The sequence below is a fragment of the Dermochelys coriacea genome, chromosome 2 (assembly GCF_009764565.3).
Source record: "Dermochelys coriacea isolate rDerCor1 chromosome 2, rDerCor1.pri.v4, whole genome shotgun sequence".
NCBI classification, from domain to species: domain Eukaryota; kingdom Metazoa; phylum Chordata; order Testudines; family Dermochelyidae; genus Dermochelys; species Dermochelys coriacea.
In genome coordinates, this window is record NC_050069.1 from 46008784 (window position 1) to 46028514 (window position 19731).

A 19731-nucleotide genomic window follows, 5' to 3' on the forward strand; every position below is an offset into this window, starting at 1 on the left:
TTGCCACCGCCAGCAAAATTGGAATGACATCTACTAGATCAGTGGTCCCCAATCGTTCTTTTGGTGGGCGCCAAACACCCCACTGCTGAAATGCTGCCACAGAGAAGCGGCAGCGGGAAGAACTGTCGCCGCCGAAATGCCGCCAAGAAATGGCAACACTTCTTGGCAGCATTTTGGCGGCGGGGTGTTCTACGGGCGCACAAAAATGCCCTGGTGGGTGCCATGGCGCCCGCGGGCACCACATTGGGGGCCCCTGTACTAGATGGTAGGCATCTTATTAATAATGAATATAGATAGGCTAATGCTTTGTTCACTTTCACAAAATACAATGTTGAAAAGGTTCTATGAACTTTTAGAGTCCTAAAGTTCTAAGCAATGTCTTTCTAACTCCCTTGAGGGCCTGTAGACTAAGTGGTAGCACTGGCTGGTTTTTTCCAATAGCAAATTATGCTTCTAAGTGTATGTCTACAGCAAAAAATTAACCCGCAGCACCACGTCTCAGAGCCTGGGTCAACTGACTCAGGCTCCCGTTGCAAGGCTAAAAATAGCAGAGTAGCCTGCCAGGTTGGAAGGTCTCAGAGCCCAGGCTCCAGCCTGAGCTTGAATGTCTACACTGCTGTTTTTAGCTCCATAGCCCAAGCCTACATGCCCAAGTCAGTTGACCTGAGCTCTGAGACTTACTGCCACTTTTGATTCTTCTTGCTGTGTAAATGAACCCTTAGTCTCTGAGAAGAATGTTTTTTTTTAAATACGGAAAGGCTGTAGCAAAAATTGTGATGATGGTCCATATCTATTTGTTTGGTACATGGTACATCTTTTGATCACCAGGATCTGATAATTGGTGCCTGGTGTCATTTGATTTAACTAAGGTGGTAAAGCATTTTCTCTTATAACCTCTTTCTCATGTGTCTGAAACTTTCCAGAACATTTTGGGCTGAAGTGCTCCATGCTTGGTCTATCTCAAAAGATTAATTTCTTTTAAAGATGGAGCAAATCCTTCTCAGCCATTTTGAGTTTGCGGACGATACCAAGCTGGGAGAGGTTGCAAGTGGTTTGGAGGTTGGGATTATAATTGATCTGGACAAACTGGAGAAATGATCTGAAGTAAATAGGATGATATTCAATAAGGACAAATGCAAAGTACTCTACTTAGGAAGGAACAATCAGTTGCAAACATATAAAATGGGAAATGACTGCCTAGGAAGGAGTACTGTGGAAAGGGATTTGTGGGTCATAGTGGATCACAAGATAAATATGAGTCAACAGTGTAACACTGTTGCAAAAGAAGCGAACATCATTCTGAGATGTATTAGCAGGAGTGTTGTAAGCAAGACATGAGAAGTAATTCTTCTGCCCTACTCTGCGCTGATTAGGCCTCAACTGGAGTATAGTGTACAGTTTGTGGCACTACATTTCAAGAAAGATATGGACAAACTGGAGAAAATCCAGAGAAGAGCAACAAAAATGATTAAAAGTCTAGAAAACTATGAGGGAATATTGAAAAAATTGGGTTTGTTTAGTTTGGAAAAGAGAAGATTGAGAGGGGACATGATAACAGTTTTCAAGTACATAAAAGGTTGTTATAGGAAGAGGGAGAAAAATTGTTCTTCTTAACCCGCTGAGCATAGGACAAGAGGCAATGGGCTTAAATTGCAGCAAGGGAGGTTTAGGTTGGACATTACCAAAAACTTCCTAACTGTCAGAGTGGTTAAGCACTGGAATAAATTGCCTATGGAGATTGTGGAATCTCCATCATTGGAGATTTTTAAGAGCAGGTTAGACGAACACCTGTCAGGGATGGTCTAGATAATACTTAGTCCTGCCTTGTGTGCAGGAGACTGGACTAGATGACCTCTGGAGGTCCCTTCCAGTCCTATGATTCTATAATTTAAAAATACTTTTCCATTTAAAAAATGAACTTTTATAGCAGTAGTTAATTGTTTAAAAGTCATGAGAAGGTTAGATTGAACAACATGTATCTAACTTTGTCTCTTGCACACTTATATTACTCTAAAATTTTTAATAATCTGTTCACATGTTTTAAGATTGTATGTGTATTTGAGAGTGTAGGAAAAATTGTGTAGTATTTGATAACTTCTGTAGTATGTGATAACATAACTAAATACTGTAGCTAATGCATAAACATGTGCCGAGTTAGAACTGGGTGTTCATCCTTAAGTCAAGAAAAAATGAAAGTTAGTACTTTGCAATCTGAATATTAAATTTACGTAGGGGAGATGTTTTGCATGTAAAGACAACAGCTGAATAGAAACACAAATATTGTATAATAACAAGAAAGGAGATAAAGTGAGCTAGTGCTGTGCTCTTGCCACCCTTTAAAGATTTGGACCTGAAAATTGTTTTTTTTTCTCATAGCATTTTCAGTTTTGTTTTATGCTTCAGCAAATAAACTCTTCCACTCTCATGTGTGTACACATATGTATTTCAGCCGTGACTCAAATCTCTAATAAGGCTATGTGGTTTAACACGGCTAACTAAAATAAATATAATTCAAGATGAACAAAATAGACTCATCCCAGAGTGGGCTTTTAATTGATTTCTAATTTTGCTACTTCATCTTTGTGAAACTGCCTGAGAGCCGTTCAGCTGCTCCCTTAATTTCTGAAACACTCTTACAGGCCAATCTGCCCCTGCTGCAGCGGGAGCTCCTGCACTGTGCAAGGCTGGCCAAGCAGAACCCCGCCCAGTACCTCGCTCAGCATGAACAGCTGCTTCTGGATGCCAGCACCACCTCACCTGTTGACTCCTCAGAGCTGCTTCTCGATGTGAACGAAAACGGGAAGAGGCGAACTCCAGACAGGTCAGAAGGCCAGAGTGCTAATACTCTGCAATTGTAAACATGCTTTGGGATATAAAGCTAACATGCTGATGTCTATTACAATTAGAGTGGTGTGGGATGCTCCATTTCATTCTACAAAATTTGTGCTGAGTTTTCCAAGATTAATTTTTTTCAGTTACAGCTAAATAATGGGCAAATTTTATTTGGACCCATATGAAATGTTTCCGTTGACTCTAGACAATGGACCTCTATTGCATGCAGAGGAGAAGCCTTAGGGCAGAATTTGGCCATATGTAAGTGGGAATAATACAGAACTGTTCACAGCACTATCACTAACCATTTGGTGCATAATGTCTGTATGCAGCTTAAAGTGATTAGCCGATCGTTCCTACTCTATATGCGAATCTGTCTGTATTTGGGTTTTTGTCTGAGGAAATATTAAATATGGGAAGTTGGATAGGCACCCATACTGGGGACTATAATTACAGTACTCACTTTCTTGAATACAAATGTGATTATCACGTCTACATGCAATTCCCAAATATGAAATACAGTTGTATTGTGGAAATACTGGAGAACTACATATAGCAGGTTACTGAGCTGTAGTGCTACATGCACATCCGGGAGTCTGATGATATCCTGATAAATACAGGAACAAAGAGTCTGCTTCAGAATGCAATCAGATCTTTAATTCCTTATTCAGTTGTTAGATTTTGCATAGCAGATATGTAAGAATATATTTACTATTTCTTTAAATCTGTAGAAGGAAGCCAGGGGCACTGTGGGGCTAGGGATGATTCTAGGCGGAAGCCCTGTGGAGAAACAGAAAGAATCACAGAATAGCTTAAGGGACAAGGGACATTATTGTTTTCCCTTATTCCAATAAAGTTCCTTATTCACTGTTAGAAGAAAGTGACTCTTGATTTTTTTAAACTATTGTCCAATTAAATAGTGTCAGATGTTGAGTTCTTTCTGAATCTGCATAAATATTCTCTGCATTAGATCCAAATAGTGGATTTTGGCTAGTTTCACTAGTTTGGCTAGAGGGAGTGCAAAATTTTGTGGGTGACATTTTAGTTTATGGACAGTCAGTGAAAGAACATAACATAAGAAAAACAAGGTCTGAAGGAAAGTGAGGCTGCTAAACTAAAATAAAATAGCAGATATTTGAGCATACATAAATGTGAGAGGTTCACAGGATGCGTGCTAGGTCTTGAAAATGTCAAGTTAGTGATTCCTCAATCCACTCATGCCACTCACAAACAGTAAAGATCTAGATAAGGTTCCCATTAGATGGCAGGGAATGCTCATTCATTAGAGATATTAACCTATTGCAAAATATGTGCCAGGGAAATCCTTTGAGCTGGATGACACCTTTTTGAGAAGTCCTATTGGGCACCAAAATTCTCCAGAGGCTGAAGATGATTATGTGGGTGCAATTTTTGAGTGGCTTTTCTTTGCTACACCTCCCGCACCAATTCAAACAAACTGAAATAGCCACAAGTGTTAACACACAGCAGCAAAAGGTATCCAAGATAGGTGGCCTGGTTAATTATCAGGAGCCCCACATCCAACATGTGACTGTTGCAAAGAGAGGGGATATCACCAAATCTGAAAATCCAATTACCTGTGGCAGTTATATCATAGTCGCTCAGTCTTTGCCCGATAACATATTGGAAATGATACATGTTGGGAAAAGAAGGTCTCACAAAATGATGGGAGTGAGTCCAAATGTCAGTGTGGTAGTCCATCATAGGGCAGGACCTAGAATACAAGGTGGAATCATGTGATGCTTGAATAATAGACACAACTTTAAAAATCTCTCATATCCACAGTACACTACCCATTAGGTCTTGGATGGGTGGAGTAAATAGCACTAGACCTGCCTAACAAGGATCATACCTACATGGTACCCCTTGACTAATTTTCTTGGCAGAAATTCTACTTCTCATTTGACCCATATGAGAACAGGGCAAAAGAAAATATCTTTTAACTTTTGTCTCTTTCTGGCATTTCAGAACCAATAGCCCCTCACATTAAGCCACAGTTTCCCAGTGCTGATTTCTAAACTTTTATGATCGGTACAATTTCACATACATTAATTTTAAGCCCTCACTATCCACAAGGGAATGAGCTGGTGGAGAGAGCAGTGCAGGTTGCTGAGATAATTCTACTATCAAAAGACTTCAGACTAGCTTTGCTGAGCTATAAGGCAACCCCTTACACAGTCCTTGGCGTAATCCTAACTCACCTGTTAATGAGTCAACAGATCAGAGCCATGCTGAATTTAGAAGTACATTTTGACCCTGAATGATCCTTCTAAAGGACTACTGGATGACTACAAATTTAAAAGGTTTAAGAACACTTTCTACTTTATTGGAATGCCACCCTAAGCTTCATAAAGAAGAGCTTCATAAACAGAAGACTCTGTTTTGGTAATATTGAACAACTTAGTGAACGTAGCTGCACCCAGAGATCTTGCATGGTCAAGGACCTCTGAACAGAAGAAACAGGCAACAGTTTCAACTAAATCCAACCCAGGGGAGTTGTCATGTGACCCTAGTAATAACGGTACTCACACCAAACAGTAAAGTGAGAGAATCCTGTGTAGAAGAGTCTTAAATCTATTGAACAGAAGTCTGCATCATTTGAGATTTGATAATACAAGTGAATCAACCAGATAAATCCTTCCTCAGAGCTAGAACATGGAAGCAGATCTACATGAGTGGTGAAACCAATGATTCCTCTTGCTCCATAACTTATTAAATATTGAATTTTTAAATATTCTTTATCTGGGGATAGGAGAAACACGTGAGGATGTGTGTACTGTTTGTTTAAATCTACATATATAAAAATATGTCAAAAATGTTGGGTATCCTAACAATAGGTATAACTGTCACTATCACTCTGCCAACAATGTACATATCAGGGTATATGAAGATAAAAGGCAGCTTCTTTCCAGGGAAACTAAGAACATTAGACCAGATTCTGAATCCTGATATGTGCTCGTTGCTCTTGCTGAAGTCAGTTGGATATGGTCTTACACATGTTTCCTCTTCTCGCCCGCTCCCTTCCAAAATTGGTACTAGTATGGTTACATACAACATACATCCAAGTATGCTTGAATGCTCTAACTCTGACTCCAGTAGAGGTGAAATGCAGAATTAGGAAGAAAAATAGAGAGGGAGCGTTTATTGTGTATATGCAAACTTGTATGTCTTGGGGGGGGGGGGTTAGTATAGCCAAGAATATATATCCAGTTACAATAACATTTTTTCCTTTTATAATTTCAGCATCTTGTTTGCCTATACATTTTCCATCTCTAGTTATTTTTCTGCATATGCATATCTACTGTATGTGAGGTTTTATAGAGCAATGTGACAGTAGAGAGTAGTGTTTTACTGAATGTTTTCTTGGTGCATATGGTCTGACATGGCTGAGCAGCCACGGTGAGATTTTGGAGTCTATTAAACTAGCTCATTAAAAAGATCAATCTGTTCCTGTAATAACACTGGGAGCAATCAGTCACTGAAAGAGAGAAAAAGCTGACACCTGAGGAGACAACACATTTTGATAATTTGTTCATGACATGTCTTGAACAAAGTGTTTACTCTGTCTTGTTTACAACTTTTGGGGCTTATAGCCTGCTGTCATAAGGCTAAAAAAGTTGGACTAATAACTTTTTTGTGAATGAATGTTTTGCCTTAAACCTCTACATAATTTTAAATAAATTAACTGTGTAAATTTGCTGCTGTTTACAAAGAAATTTATCCTGTGTTGAGGCTGCCCTAAAAGACTGTTATTGTGCAGTATAGAAGCATGTCACCTACTAACTTTACATTTGACAGACACATCAAGTGCATGTAAAGAATTATTAGGAAAAAAGACTGATAAAAATAATTCTAAGTGGAAAAATGTATGCCAGTATTATCTGATACATGTCTGGGGGAGGGGAGGAAGGAGAGATTAACAATTAAGACTTTAGTTGGTGAGAGGGGTCATGACAGTTTTGTGGACTTTGAGAGAGCAGTTTGGAGAAATGTCCTCCCCTAAAGGTGATGCCCCCTTGTGAGAAGGTTGATATTTACTGTGGCAGGGACACACAGGTTAGGTTGGACACTGCCAGGAATTGAGGGCCTATTTCTGCCATCTCAGTTAATGGGAGTGGAAGATGCTCAGCACCTCATTGGACTACAAGCCTTGCAACCAATGTGAAAAGTTTAGAAATCTTCTTTGAGCAATATCTTACAGGTTCTTAAATTAATTGCCTGAGTTGTGACATGAAGCCCTTCCTTAGTATGATGGTTCTGTGTGAGAAGTAAATATACACATGATATTTATATGTTGATGTGTGCTGTGCATACAACATTATCTTATTGGCAAAATCATTTGATACATATAGGCACGAAAGAGATTTTTTTCTAGTAGTTTATTATCACTCATTCAGTCATCAATCTTTTACATGTAAATATTAGTTTAAACCAAAGCATCTTGCAGAAATGAAGGATGAACATTCTCCATCCCAACTCCAATTCACTGGTCTCAATAATATTATTATCATAAATTGCATTTAATATTTTGTATCAAACACTAAAGTTAATTTGCTAGCCATGGCAGTCATGTGCTGTTTGATTTCCTGCTCAGGAATGCAGTCATTTGAAACTAAAGATTCTTACTGTATATTTGATTGTGTGCCTTCAGCAATTCATGATGAGAAGTAACAGTCAATCCCAGTTGTAACTGGGCAGCCCTTAATCTCAATAAAAAAGGAGTCCAAATGCCAAATATCCTACAGCATGAATATCTACAGTTAAAAAACCTCATTCTCTGAAACTGGGCTCTCTCCTCCTGGCCCTCAGATCTTGGAGGTTTTCTTTATATACACTGAGACATACATAAAGGCAGCTGTAGAAAAAAAACAGGACCTCTACAGTATCCAACTTTTTAATCTTTGTTAGAGGTTATCATTCTAACCTTGATATTCAAGAACAAGATGCATTCATAGTTTGATTTGTGCATACAAAAATCTGCATACTTTCATGCAAATGTGTACTTGCAGATTAAAATTTCATAGTTGGATTTGAGTAGTTGCAGGTCTGAGGTTCTGCATGCAGCCAAATGTAAAATATGTAGGTCCATTCTTGGAGAACAGTCAAAAAGTTTTGCTATCCATTGGCGTTTACCAGCATGAATTACACTGACAGCAATTAAACCTATAGTGACCTTGGCACTCATGGGAGTCGCATCTCAGTTCCATCCCATTTCTTTTTGTTTGTCTTTCTAGAACATAGTGTACAGTAATTTTAACTGTTTACTTCCTTGCTCAAAAATACTCATTATAATGGATGCCCTAAAGTACTTGGCAAAAGATCCTCTCCCTTTCGCTATGAGAGGGGTAACTGGGGCCTGTGTTCACTCCTGCAATTGCAGTGGACTCTGGTGCTTGTGTATGGAGTCTCTGGAAAGCCTATCTTTATTCCCAGCAACAAGCTTTAGCAAAACCCATATCGTCATTTCCTGTTGCTAACTGCCACAGCACTTGAAATAGAGATTCCCCTTACCCCACACTCCAGTGGTCCTTGATCCCTGCCCCAACTCTTCACTGCAATGGGCTCAATCCACTATGCTGCTCTCTCCCGCCCCAGGATGCCGTCCTTGTCCCCTGCCCAGCTCCCTCTCCAGCAGGCTGTTCTTGCCTGCCTGTTCTTGCCTGCTATTAAGCAGTGCATGAGAGAGAGAGAGAGAGGCTGGAGAGGAAGGGTGCATGTTCTCCTGGGTCCCTGTCCTTCATCCCCACACTTAGGAGAATAAAAGATGCAGCCAGCTACTGCCACTGAGCCACCTCCCTGCTACATTCCTGCTCTGCACAGGCAGGGTGCAGGCTAGCCTGACAACCTCTCTCTGAAGGAGCCAGCAAACCCTGCAACAGCCTTTGTTGCAGGCAGCCAAGACTGCAGTCTGGTCATGAGGCGACCAACAGTGACATCTAACATCAGTTACAGCATCAGCTATAGCTCAGTCAGAAACCCTGAGCCACCCGGGGGAAAAAAACTGTAAATGGCACCTCCCTGGTGCATGCACCCCACAGTTTGAGAACTAGAGTGAAGTGGAGCTCCAGTACAAGAGGAGTTGGAAGTCATTTAAGCAACTTCCCTTCACTTAGCTGTATGCACAGTTAAACTGGAAATTAGTTCACTGTGGATCCCACTATATTACATGAGTTCTTACTTTCACAAAAACTAGAAAGGTTAGTTAATCAAGAGAGAGTTGTTATTATGATAAGCTTGGGCTGTAATAGTAGAGAAAGGAAAGTCATTCTTCATTTGCAGTATGCCCAGGTCTCTGGGCAGAATAGAAACAACTTACCTTTGTTCTTTCCTGAGGATGTCAACAGGCATTCACTTTTAAGTTCATATATATTAGCTGATGGTGTGATTGCAAGTGGACTGTGAGCACTTTATTTTGAAATATTTGATTATAGACTCAAATTGATTTTGTTTCTTTATGGCTAATTTTCTGGCCCATCACTAACTCTTCTAAATGACCTCACTGTGAAAGCGCCATCTGTTAAGAGGAATGGAATGGGAACAGTTGAAGGCTGCCATAAGACTGTGGCCTAACCAGTCTTATCTTTAGATCAACAGCATGCACAGGGTTTTTGATCAAAGCTGCTGTGAGGGCACAAAAATCTAGCTTCTGCTTTGAGTAGTGTCCTATGGACGCTGTACTTCAGAGGCGTGTACACCCCATACGTGTTTGATCAGAGAGTTTAGGTAGCAGTGCCTGTTCGGCCTGCTCATGAGCTCTACTCTGCCTTGTGTACTGCACCATGGCTATCTAGTGCTGCACAGGTGAACTGCCCTCAGCTCTTTCACAAGTGCCTTGGCATGAGACAGAGCCTCAGCAGTATCTGAGTTGATCTTTCATCAACTGCAGTTTCTTTCATAGTTTCACTTAGTTTAGTTACTTATAGCAGTAGTAGTTAGCTGTAGTTTAAAAAAAATGTTGCAAGGACTATCATCCTTTCAGTTTTTCCCTAAGAACTTTACCTTGTGGGGAGGGTATGCTGGCTCTCCTAGTTTTAAATGTTGCCTTTTGTGCCAGGAGGCTCTCCTGGTGAACAGTTGACACTCCCAGTGTGTCCATTGCTTGAGGAGTCACACCTCCCCTCCCGCCCCCCGCAAATGAATTTTTTGCCTGGCCTTAAAATCAAGAGCCAGAAAGAACCAGGAGGTTAAATTGTGCTACCTTGTGATGGAGGGTTCCCTCCATCCAGCTTCTGACCCAGGCCAGGGCATCTCCAGCCCCATACATCAGTCTCCGAGCAAGTTGACGATCTCAACCACTTCAGTGCAACACTTCTCTAAGAACTACTAAAAAGAAAAGTCAAGATCCCCTCAAAAAGACTCTAGGAAACAGAGCTCAGGTTCTCCAGTTAGGTAATCTACCTCAAAGAAACCCTGGTGGCTGATTGAGACAACTATTTAGATGCCCGCCGGTTCCTGACTTGGTATCCACGAGGTGCAGGTTCCTCAGGTACTGTGAGCACCAGTGAACCCAAAGAATCTAAGGGTTCCGCTCAGGAAGATCGTTGGTACCATCAGGGGGCCAAGATGACAATGAGGTGACTCTGCAGTTTATAATAATCAACTATCAAGTGTTGATGCAAAATATAATCACACCAATAACTAAAAGTTCAGTTCATTTATTGAGCATCTACCACCAGAGCAAAGGGACTAATTCCAAGCAATGTTTGCACAGGAATCCTCTTTGCTCAACCATCTCCAACAGTAGTAATAACAGATGCATCCCTGCTGTGATAGATGGATATCTGGCTGCTTTATCTTTTATTAGTAGCATGATCTCCAACTTCCTTCTAGAATACTAACCCATTCAATGTGATTGTTTTCTACTTCAGTAGTCTTTCTTAAGAATGTTCCCATTGTTGAAATATGTAGAGCTGGAACTTGGACCACCATACTCTCTTTTCTGTACATTATGCAGTAATTCATGACTCCTAATGCTGTGCTTGGTTATACTGTACTATCTTCAGTTTTGGACTTGACTCCAAAGCCTCTGCCTTCTTGGAGCGTACTGCTTAGTAGTCACTCGAAGTGGAGTACCTATAAGGGCACTACTCAAAGAAAAAAGGAGAGGTTACGCACCTTGTGTGGTAACTGTAGTTCTCCGAGATGTGTGTCCCTGTGGGTACTCCACTACCCCTCCTCTTTCCCCTCTACTTCGGAGTTCTTGGCTATGAAGCTTTGCAGTAGATAAGAAACCGAGGGTGGCTCACCTATGCAGCTCTATATAGCCAAGTGCAGTGCATGAGGTGGAGTTGAGCACATGCATTGACCAAATGGGCACAGTTACATAAAATCTCCAATTGAAGATACATGGGGCAAATGTGGATCTGAAGAGTAGCACCCATAGAGCCACATATCTCACAGAACTACAGTTATTGCACAAGGTAGGTAACCTCTCCTCTCTCAAGGAAAACATCTCTTATCCCCAAGAATGATTCTTTCCTCACACTCCAAATGTGTCTTTGAAACCTGCTGTGATCATATTGTTTAATTCCCTGGTGGGAAATCAGCCTAGCATTACTGAGAGCAAAGATTCAGCATGCTAAGACATATAGCCTAAGGGCCATGTGCTGCCCTTTGGAGGAAAACATTTCTTAAGCTGCAGATTTCCCCAGATCTCTGCGTGCAACAACGAAGGCAGGATATCTCCACCAGTGTATGGTCTTTTTTCGATCAAATTGGACTTGACTAAGAATGGTGATTTCTTTTGCTTTTATTAAAAATAAAAATTGCTTGGCCACTTGCTTAACATATGAATACATTACAGTCTGTACTGTACCCACATGTTCAAAGCTTAATCTCAGTGAATATTGTTTTCATTTTTATGTTTATAAGGAGTATTTTTATGTTCTATAGGGAGTATTATTCTACCAGTGTTTCTTAGGCTATGACAGAGATGTTTATAGTGAGCATATGTATCCTTATAAATTTTGATTGATTAAACTGCTTTATGAAATGTTCCCCCACCCTCATCCCCGAAGTCATGGAGCACAAATGGCAGTTCTTAACTGTGTGTATCTGAACAATAGCCAGCCCTGTTCAAATTGTGACGGAAAGTTCCTGTACTTTATTTTTCAGAACCAAAGAAAACGGCTTTGACAGAGAGCCTTTGCACTCAGAGCATCCAAGCAAGCGGCCCTGCACTATTAGCCCAGGCCAGCGGTACAGTCCAAATAATGGCTTATCTTATCAGCCCAATGGTCTGCCTCACCCCACCCCACCTCCACCTCAGCATTATCGTTTGGATGATATGGCCATTGCCCACCACTACAGGGACTCATACAGACACCCCAACCACAGGGACCTCAGGGACAGAAACAGACCTATGGGTAAGGGACTATGAGAAACTGTGTGCTTCCTGGATTCTTTCTTTCTTTCTTTTCTTTCTTATAATTAAAGTCTGTTCTTCAGTGATAATTTTTTTTCTGGTTGAGAACTGTATTGACCTCTTTCTCACATTGCCCTCTGCTGATAGATCTATGATCCTAATGTAGTTAATGTTTATAATAGCTTTACTATATTGGACTAGATTATGACTTTAATTACACACCCACACAGGTGAGTAAGGATGAGTAAGAAGCATGTCTTTCACACCTGTGTGGACAACATGGACTCTGGAACAGATGGGCAGGGGAAAGAGGTCTTGTCTTTCCCTGTATCCCACACATAGGACGACCAATATAGCTAAACTAGCAGATGGGGTGTCTTAATTTATTGTTGATATAGGCCAAAGATAAATAACTATTGCATGGAGCAAGAGAGTAATAAAAGGAATTACCCCCAGAATAACGTCTCTGAGGCACAATGCCCTCTGGAACCATCCCTACCTGTGGTGTAGCTCTTGCACTACGCCCTTCTTAGGGCTGTGCCTAAAGCACTCCTCAGGTCACCATGATTTTGTTATGCTTGAATTTGCATGCCCCACTCTAAAGCAAAACGTACACAGAAGTGCTTTTTATTCAGGATTTGTTTAAAAGAATAAAGAAGCAGCATTTACAGAGACCTTAAGGGTGGGAGGCAGAGGCTTAAAACTTTGAGTGAAAGATCTTTCAAGTTAGTCTAAGCTGTCCCTTTAGCTGAAATGTATGAATTCCAACTGTGGGCAATACATTGGGGCCTATTAAGATCAAATAAGATAGCATTTATTGTCAATTCATTGTATACTTGGAACTTGCTCTTTATGCACATAAATCTTTACTTAGAATTTTCTATGGTTATTTAAGTATGCATGAAGAGATGAACCTTTAATGAATCTGTATTGACACTGTAGTAATCATTGCATTTAGTCATTACATTTGGTCTGTGCATACTATTTATATTTTTTCAGTCCCCTGTCTTAAGAAAGTATGATATAAAAAGGCAATATTTAACCATTTAACATTTTTTTGCAGTATAGATGGCTTGGGAATTTCATATAGTAAATGATACAATTGTTACGTCAATTCTTGACAGTTTTTTCTTTTCTACTAATCCAAAGATTGGAGGGGTTTTTTAACTTAAAAAACAATCTGATAATACGCAAACCTACTGAGAACTTGGACCAAATCTTCTAAGCATCAGTTTTTTTCCTGGTGCTTCTCAATAATATTAAGCCTAATATCAACAAAGATTTATTCTGTTAATACATTTTACAGTTTAAGATTTTCATTTTAATGTACTTTACCAGTATGAGAATTTCTTAATTTTAGAACTTGGATCAGTTGCTCAATATCTGACATAAAACTCCCATCCTTCCCTATGTCTTTCATGTTGAGATTAATTTTTAAATTTTAATACACTGATCCAAACCCTAGCCTACATAAAAAAGAAGAAAAATCAACAGCAAATTACACATTTTAAAATGTTTGAAAATAAAGTAATTTAAACAAAAAGTAGAACAAAAGCCACTAATGATTTTCACATTGTAACCTTGTTTGATATTATGCGTATGGCGAAGCCATCTCTACAGGGCTGCCTTTGCACCAGAAGATACTAATAATTTCTACATTTATTGTAACATTATTGAGGTACCCATGATTTATTTTGTGCCCAATCCTACAAGCGGTCTGAGCAGAGAATTATCGCCGACAGCTGTTTGTACATGGAAAGCTTTGCAGCATCAGAACTTTAATGCAGTGAAATGTTTTATATAAGTCTCTTGTTCTTTATCTGTCTTTAGTGATTGTTTTTCATTATGGAAGGGAAATTTTTGTTTATCCCAGGTAGTGGGCATATTATAACCATTAAAGAGTCCTAGTCCTTTGTTTACATCTGTGCTTTAATATCACTGAAAAGACTGATAAACTTTAAATGGTACGTTTTAGAGTAGCAGCTGTGTTAGTCTGTATTCGCAAAAAGAAAAGGAGTACTTGTGGCACCTTAGAGACTAACAAATTTATTTGAGCATAAGCTTTGAGCTACATGCATCCGATGAAGTGAGCTGTAGCTCACGAAAGCTTATGCTCAAATAAATTTGTTAGTCTCTAAGGTGCCACAAGTACTCCTTTTCTTTTTAAATGGCACATGTGTGTATGTAGTATGTGTCCATATACATAAACTTTCATACAAAAATTGTGTGAGTTTATGTTATGGATGAGCATTGTGAATACCAAGACTCAATAGATAGATAATGAAAGAATAAAAGAGCTTTTCTAGATGAATCCTTTGATGTAAATATTTTTTCCACTTTTGGCAGGGTTGCATGGCACACGACAAGAAGAAATGATTGATCACAGGCTAACAGACAGAGAATGGGCAGAAGAATGGAAACACCTTGACCATGTAAAAAGTTAATTAATGTTTGTGTATATGTGTCTGAATGGACCCAGCATGACTTTAGAAAGTAACTGTTACAATATTGTAACTGGCATTACATATTTTAGTATATTAATTTTTCTTTAATTTTCCATATTGTAGAACAAGTTTGAAAACATTGGTGGCTAAATTATAGTGCTTAGCTCCCCATTTGGATGCTTTTTTTGGCACTTTGGGTCCAAATACCTGTTTTAGAATTCCAGCTGCTGATATGAGCAGCCAATGGGAAACTGGGTGATCAGAATTGAACACTGGCTCCAGGATGCTTCACACTCCCTCACTTTATCAGTGCCCTGAAAATGGAATTTTTATTTGTTTTTGCTGTTTATTAGATCTTATAACAATTGAATGATTTGTATGTATATCTAGGAAATACAGTTTTAAGCAAGAGGGAATTACTGTGTTCAAAAGGAAGTAGTATATCTTATTTTTATTTAAAAGAACAGGGAGATAATCCTTCTCCCTTGAAACCCTGGCAATTGAAGTAAAGAAAATGACTTAAATTCACAGAGTTTTCTGTGGGGATATGGCACATCATAATCAAATGTTCTTTTGGCTCCTCCCTTCCCCTGGCCCCTATTAAATAGCTGTTAAACTGCATCATGGACATGGTGGAAAAAACAAGGCGATCTCTCACTGTACTACGGCGATGTCAAGAAGCGGACCGTGAAGAGCTTAATTACTGGATACGGCGGTACAGTGATGCAGAGGATTTAAAAAAAGGTGGTAGCAGCAGCAGCCATTCCAGACAGCAGAGTCCAGTGAATCCAGATCCAGTCCCATTAGGTATGATATTTTCTTCAAAAGTCCATTATCGATCCCACTCCAAATTACCAAGCCCCAGTTCCTGACTTCTTCCTTTTAATTATTACAGCTGAAGCTCATATTTGTTCCTCTGATTTATTTATTTATTCTCTTAATACCGATAAAATGTTCCTTTTCGTCGAAGATTAAGAACTAAATGCAAATTTCAATTCCTGATAGCCCTTTTTGTGATAATCACCAGTTTTCCTTCCATTCACAAATGTACATAGGTGGAGGAGCTGGGAGACAGAATGCAAATTTGAATTTGGTGAAGTAATAAGATGAACACTGTTTGATTCCCCACCCTCATCATTTAAACCAAAAGATAGGTACTTCTTGACTGTTACTATTAAAAGACCAAGAGAAATCAAAATGAACTTGTTGGAGTGAATTCCACTGTATGTAATAGTACATCTTGGGAAACATCTGTACTTAGCAAACAGACTCATACAGAAACTTCTGACCTGTATTTATATTCAATTTGAGAAAGAAAGTTGACAGATGAGAAATTTCCAACAGACTTCTCCATAGACACTGGGATAGATACACAAAGGAACTCTAAGCATTATGACATGCAGCTTCACAACACCTTACTTTTAGGCGCCTAGAAAATTTCTGGGACTCACAAAGCCTGAGGTAAGTTCTCAGGCTTCCTATACAAGCAATGGAGGGAGATTGGTGCCTAAGAATGGAATTTAGAAAAGCCACCCCACTGAGTGAAGAGCAGCCTAAGCTAGCCAATGAGAGATGCCAAGGAGAGGGGTGGTGTCAGAGAATTCGGTGCCTGCATCTAGGCTGGAGGGAGGCACCTATCTCTGCTTGGGATTCTCAGTGGTGAACACTTTCCTAAAATCAGGCATCTAAGGTGTTTCTTAAAGGAAGTCTGGGAGAGGGTGTTCCTGCGTATCCCACATCCAGGGTGAGTGCTCCAACCACCAGTTTACAGAGTCCTTCTCATGCTTGCACTCTCCCTCTGACCCAGAGACTCTTTAATTATTCATCCAAAGTGGAACAGCTTCAACAGGAGAGATTGAGGGAGCCCCACATCAGAATATCCCTTAGTCCCGTGATTAGGACAGTCCCTGAGGGGTGGCAGATTCCTGTTCAAATCTTTTCTCACCCTGAGACAAAGGGGAGACTTGAAGCAGGGGTATCCCACATCCCAGGTGAGTACGCTAACCAGTGGGCTAAAAATTATGAGGCAGATTCTTCTGCCTCCCTTCTCCCTGGACATTTTGGGTGAGCTCCCCTCAGGGGCCCAACCTAGTAAGCAGGCTTAGAACTTTTCCTAGAAAAACATTGGCATTGAGTGAGTTTAAGTGCCTCTAGTGTTCAGTGGCAGCAAAGCAGAGGTTTTCTGAATATCAGTGGTGCCTGATTCTGGGATTTAGGTGACTAAAGTGGCAGTTGGGCAGTTAAGTCCCTTTGTGAATCTAGTCCTCTGTGTTCCTAAGGCAAGCTCTCTCCCCATATAGATCAATAGAATTTAAACTCAAAGAGCAGGAGGACTCTGTCTTTGTCAACAATTGGAAGTACCAGAAAGCCGCAGAATAATCAAATTTCAATGTATGCATTTTTAGAATTCATCAATATTGGATGATGTATGGCTATGATCAGAATAATTACACACTGAGAGACTATCACAGCCAATGTACTGCCACATCAGGATGTTTATTTTGTGGTTATCTGTGATCCACTGATACCAGGTTGCCATTTTTCTCCTCTGCTCATCTTTCTGTCTCTTCCTCTATGGGGAGCAATATTGTTGTACACAGAGCTGGGCAAAATTTTTACAGCAAATTGTAAATTCACTGAAAAATTCATTTTTTCGAGGCACCAAAATGTTTTGCGAATTCTGAAAGAATTTGGCAAATTGTTTCAGATGAAAAAAAAACAGATGTTTTTCCCAGCATTTTCAAAATTAAGTGTTTCAAAATTTTGTTTCAAAATGATATTTTCTAAACAAAATGTCATTTCAAATCACTGTTTTGTTTTGGAAGTGTTGTGTAAAATCAACCCAAGCAAAATTGTTTGTTTTTGTGTTTTGGTGAGAAACTGATTTTTTTTTTCAGTTTTCATTCAGAACTAAACATATTTTTTGGTTCAGCTACTGAACCAAAAAACCAGTGATGGGTGAAGGAAGAAGCTAGAAAACGTATACTGATAATACATGCTCACGATGGTAAACCACTTTGGTATTTAGTGCCCCTTGGTTACAAGAAATTTGAAGGAGGCTCATTTTAGCTAATAGGGTCTTGATATTAGATTTCCTAGAAATGAATTTCAGTTAGCTGAAGGAGGTATCACTAGGAATGGCATCACTGACTTAGTTAATCAGTATAGTTCCTTTGGACAACTTTCTCAGAAATACTGTTTCAGGTAATGGTTTCTATGAATCATGTTGGGAATCTAAAGAAAGAAGCTGACTAAACCAGAGATAAGTGTGACAGCCAAAATGCCCACCATGCTGGCAAGCCCCTGAAATTACTCCTTGCGTGGAAGAAACTACTTAAATCATGACCTGTGGAGCCCATCTCCAACAAAACCTGTAATGTAGAACTGTTAAGTTTGAGCTATGCTGGGAAGAAGATTTTGCATGTAATTAGCAGGTGAAATAGGGAAGGATGTAGTGTCTTCATAATCCCCCAATAAACTGAAACAGCAGATTGATCCTTGACTGTTAGAGAATCCTGATAACAAGAATGTGAAACTTTTAGTCATAAGACAAAGTTTGCAGTTTCCATGTTAAAAATTAAGAGCAGAGAAATACGCAGGAGAAGATGATATGTATGGTGTATCATCATTTATTTACATACTTGAAATTGGATGTGCCTGAAAGCAAGTTTATTTGTGTAAAAAGCCACATTGCATAACATAGTCCATTAAATTTGATGCCCAAATTACCTCTGTAGTTGTGATGGACACAGATTTAACTGACTGGAGTTGAGTCCATTTCACTTAAATATACCCATTCCAGTTAGCTTAGTTTAAAAAAAAATTACTTTGCTATGTTTATGGATCAGTAATTTGTAATGCTTCAATGATATAGTATTCATTTCAATCACAGGACCCTGACAAGAGATGTTTATATATCTGACACTCAGGGCACCAGTTACTTGCCTTTTTTTAAAAGGAAATACAATAATTACATTATCTTAAATCTGGAAGTATCCGAGTAGACTACAGTTCTCTGGAAGGTTAACAAAATATGAACTTTAAAAGTGCAGTTTCATGGAAACAGCATTAGTGACCCCTAAGGCAGTATTTTGTTTTTTTATTTTTGAGGGAAGGGTGAGAAAGCAAGTGAAAAAATTACTCCAAAATTTTAATTAAGGCCCTATCAACTATAAATATTGCTTTTTTGTGTGTGGATTCTGTGTCAATAATTGCCCTTTGTACTTTTTGTAATGAGATAATTCATCCTTTAAAAATTACCAGCTTGTTATCGCCAGTAGCAAGGAAAAAGTGTCATGTGGCCACACTGTTTGTGTCTTTGTACCTTTTCCTTTAAGATTAAAATGGCACCACCACAGTAAAACAGTTTTCCCTGTAACCATTGTGAACAACTACTTTTTAGGTTTATAGTTCTGTCATGAAAAATTTACTCTGAGCTGAAATTTAGCTTCCATGGTATTGGTCCAGGAGCAGCTAAAGAAAAATCTGATCACTTTGAAGCCTGAAAATCTCTCTACAACTTAAAAAAGGGTGGGTTTTTTGTGTGCTCTTTTTAATCTCTGGCTTCTACATGGGGGTTTTTTTGTGTGTGTTCAGTTTGACAGTCCATTTTTTATTTTAAAAAATTAGAAAATCAGACATTTGAAAATCTTGCATTTCATATTTACAGCTACTTTATTGTTAATGGTTTTAAACTGCTTGAAACTCTTGTAATAGGTTAAAAATTAACTGTTCTGTACAAGTAAAAGTACTTAAATGTGTGCAACTAAGACAAGACAAGTACATTTCCTTTAGCGCTAAATAGTACACATTAATAAAAATCTAACAATGACTCAAACAGGCCTTATGTATATTATTCACGTGATGGACTGGTAGTGGTCTATCAAGTGAATAATTGTTCATATGTACTCATGCACATCTGTTGAGGGATTTAAATATTATATACTCCAAAAAGTTTGTGATCTTCTTCTTCCTAACAATAAATAAGTATACTATAATAGACACACAATGGAATAAGTTAACGATAAAGGCTTTGTGAATTATAAATAAGTCCTGTAACCTTATTGAGTAAAG

The 19731-nt window shown here is 39.1% G+C and overlaps 1 protein-coding gene across 14 annotated transcripts in view; it reads left to right on the forward strand.

Moving 5' to 3' along the window:
• The window catches only part of RUNX1T1 (RUNX1 partner transcriptional co-repressor 1), a 144315-nt gene that overhangs the window by 88180 nt on the left and 36404 nt on the right, over positions 1-19731 (forward strand). For all 14 annotated transcript variants that reach the window (XM_038388544.2, XM_043507624.1, XM_043507619.1 and 11 more), the window contains 4 exons: positions 2640-2821; positions 11965-12215; positions 14561-14646; positions 15267-15465. In XM_038388544.2, the coding sequence (XP_038244472.1) occupies positions 2640-2821; positions 11965-12215; positions 14561-14646; positions 15267-15465 (718 nt within the window). The remainder of the gene's footprint in view (positions 1-2639; positions 2822-11964; positions 12216-14560; positions 14647-15266; positions 15466-19731) is intronic.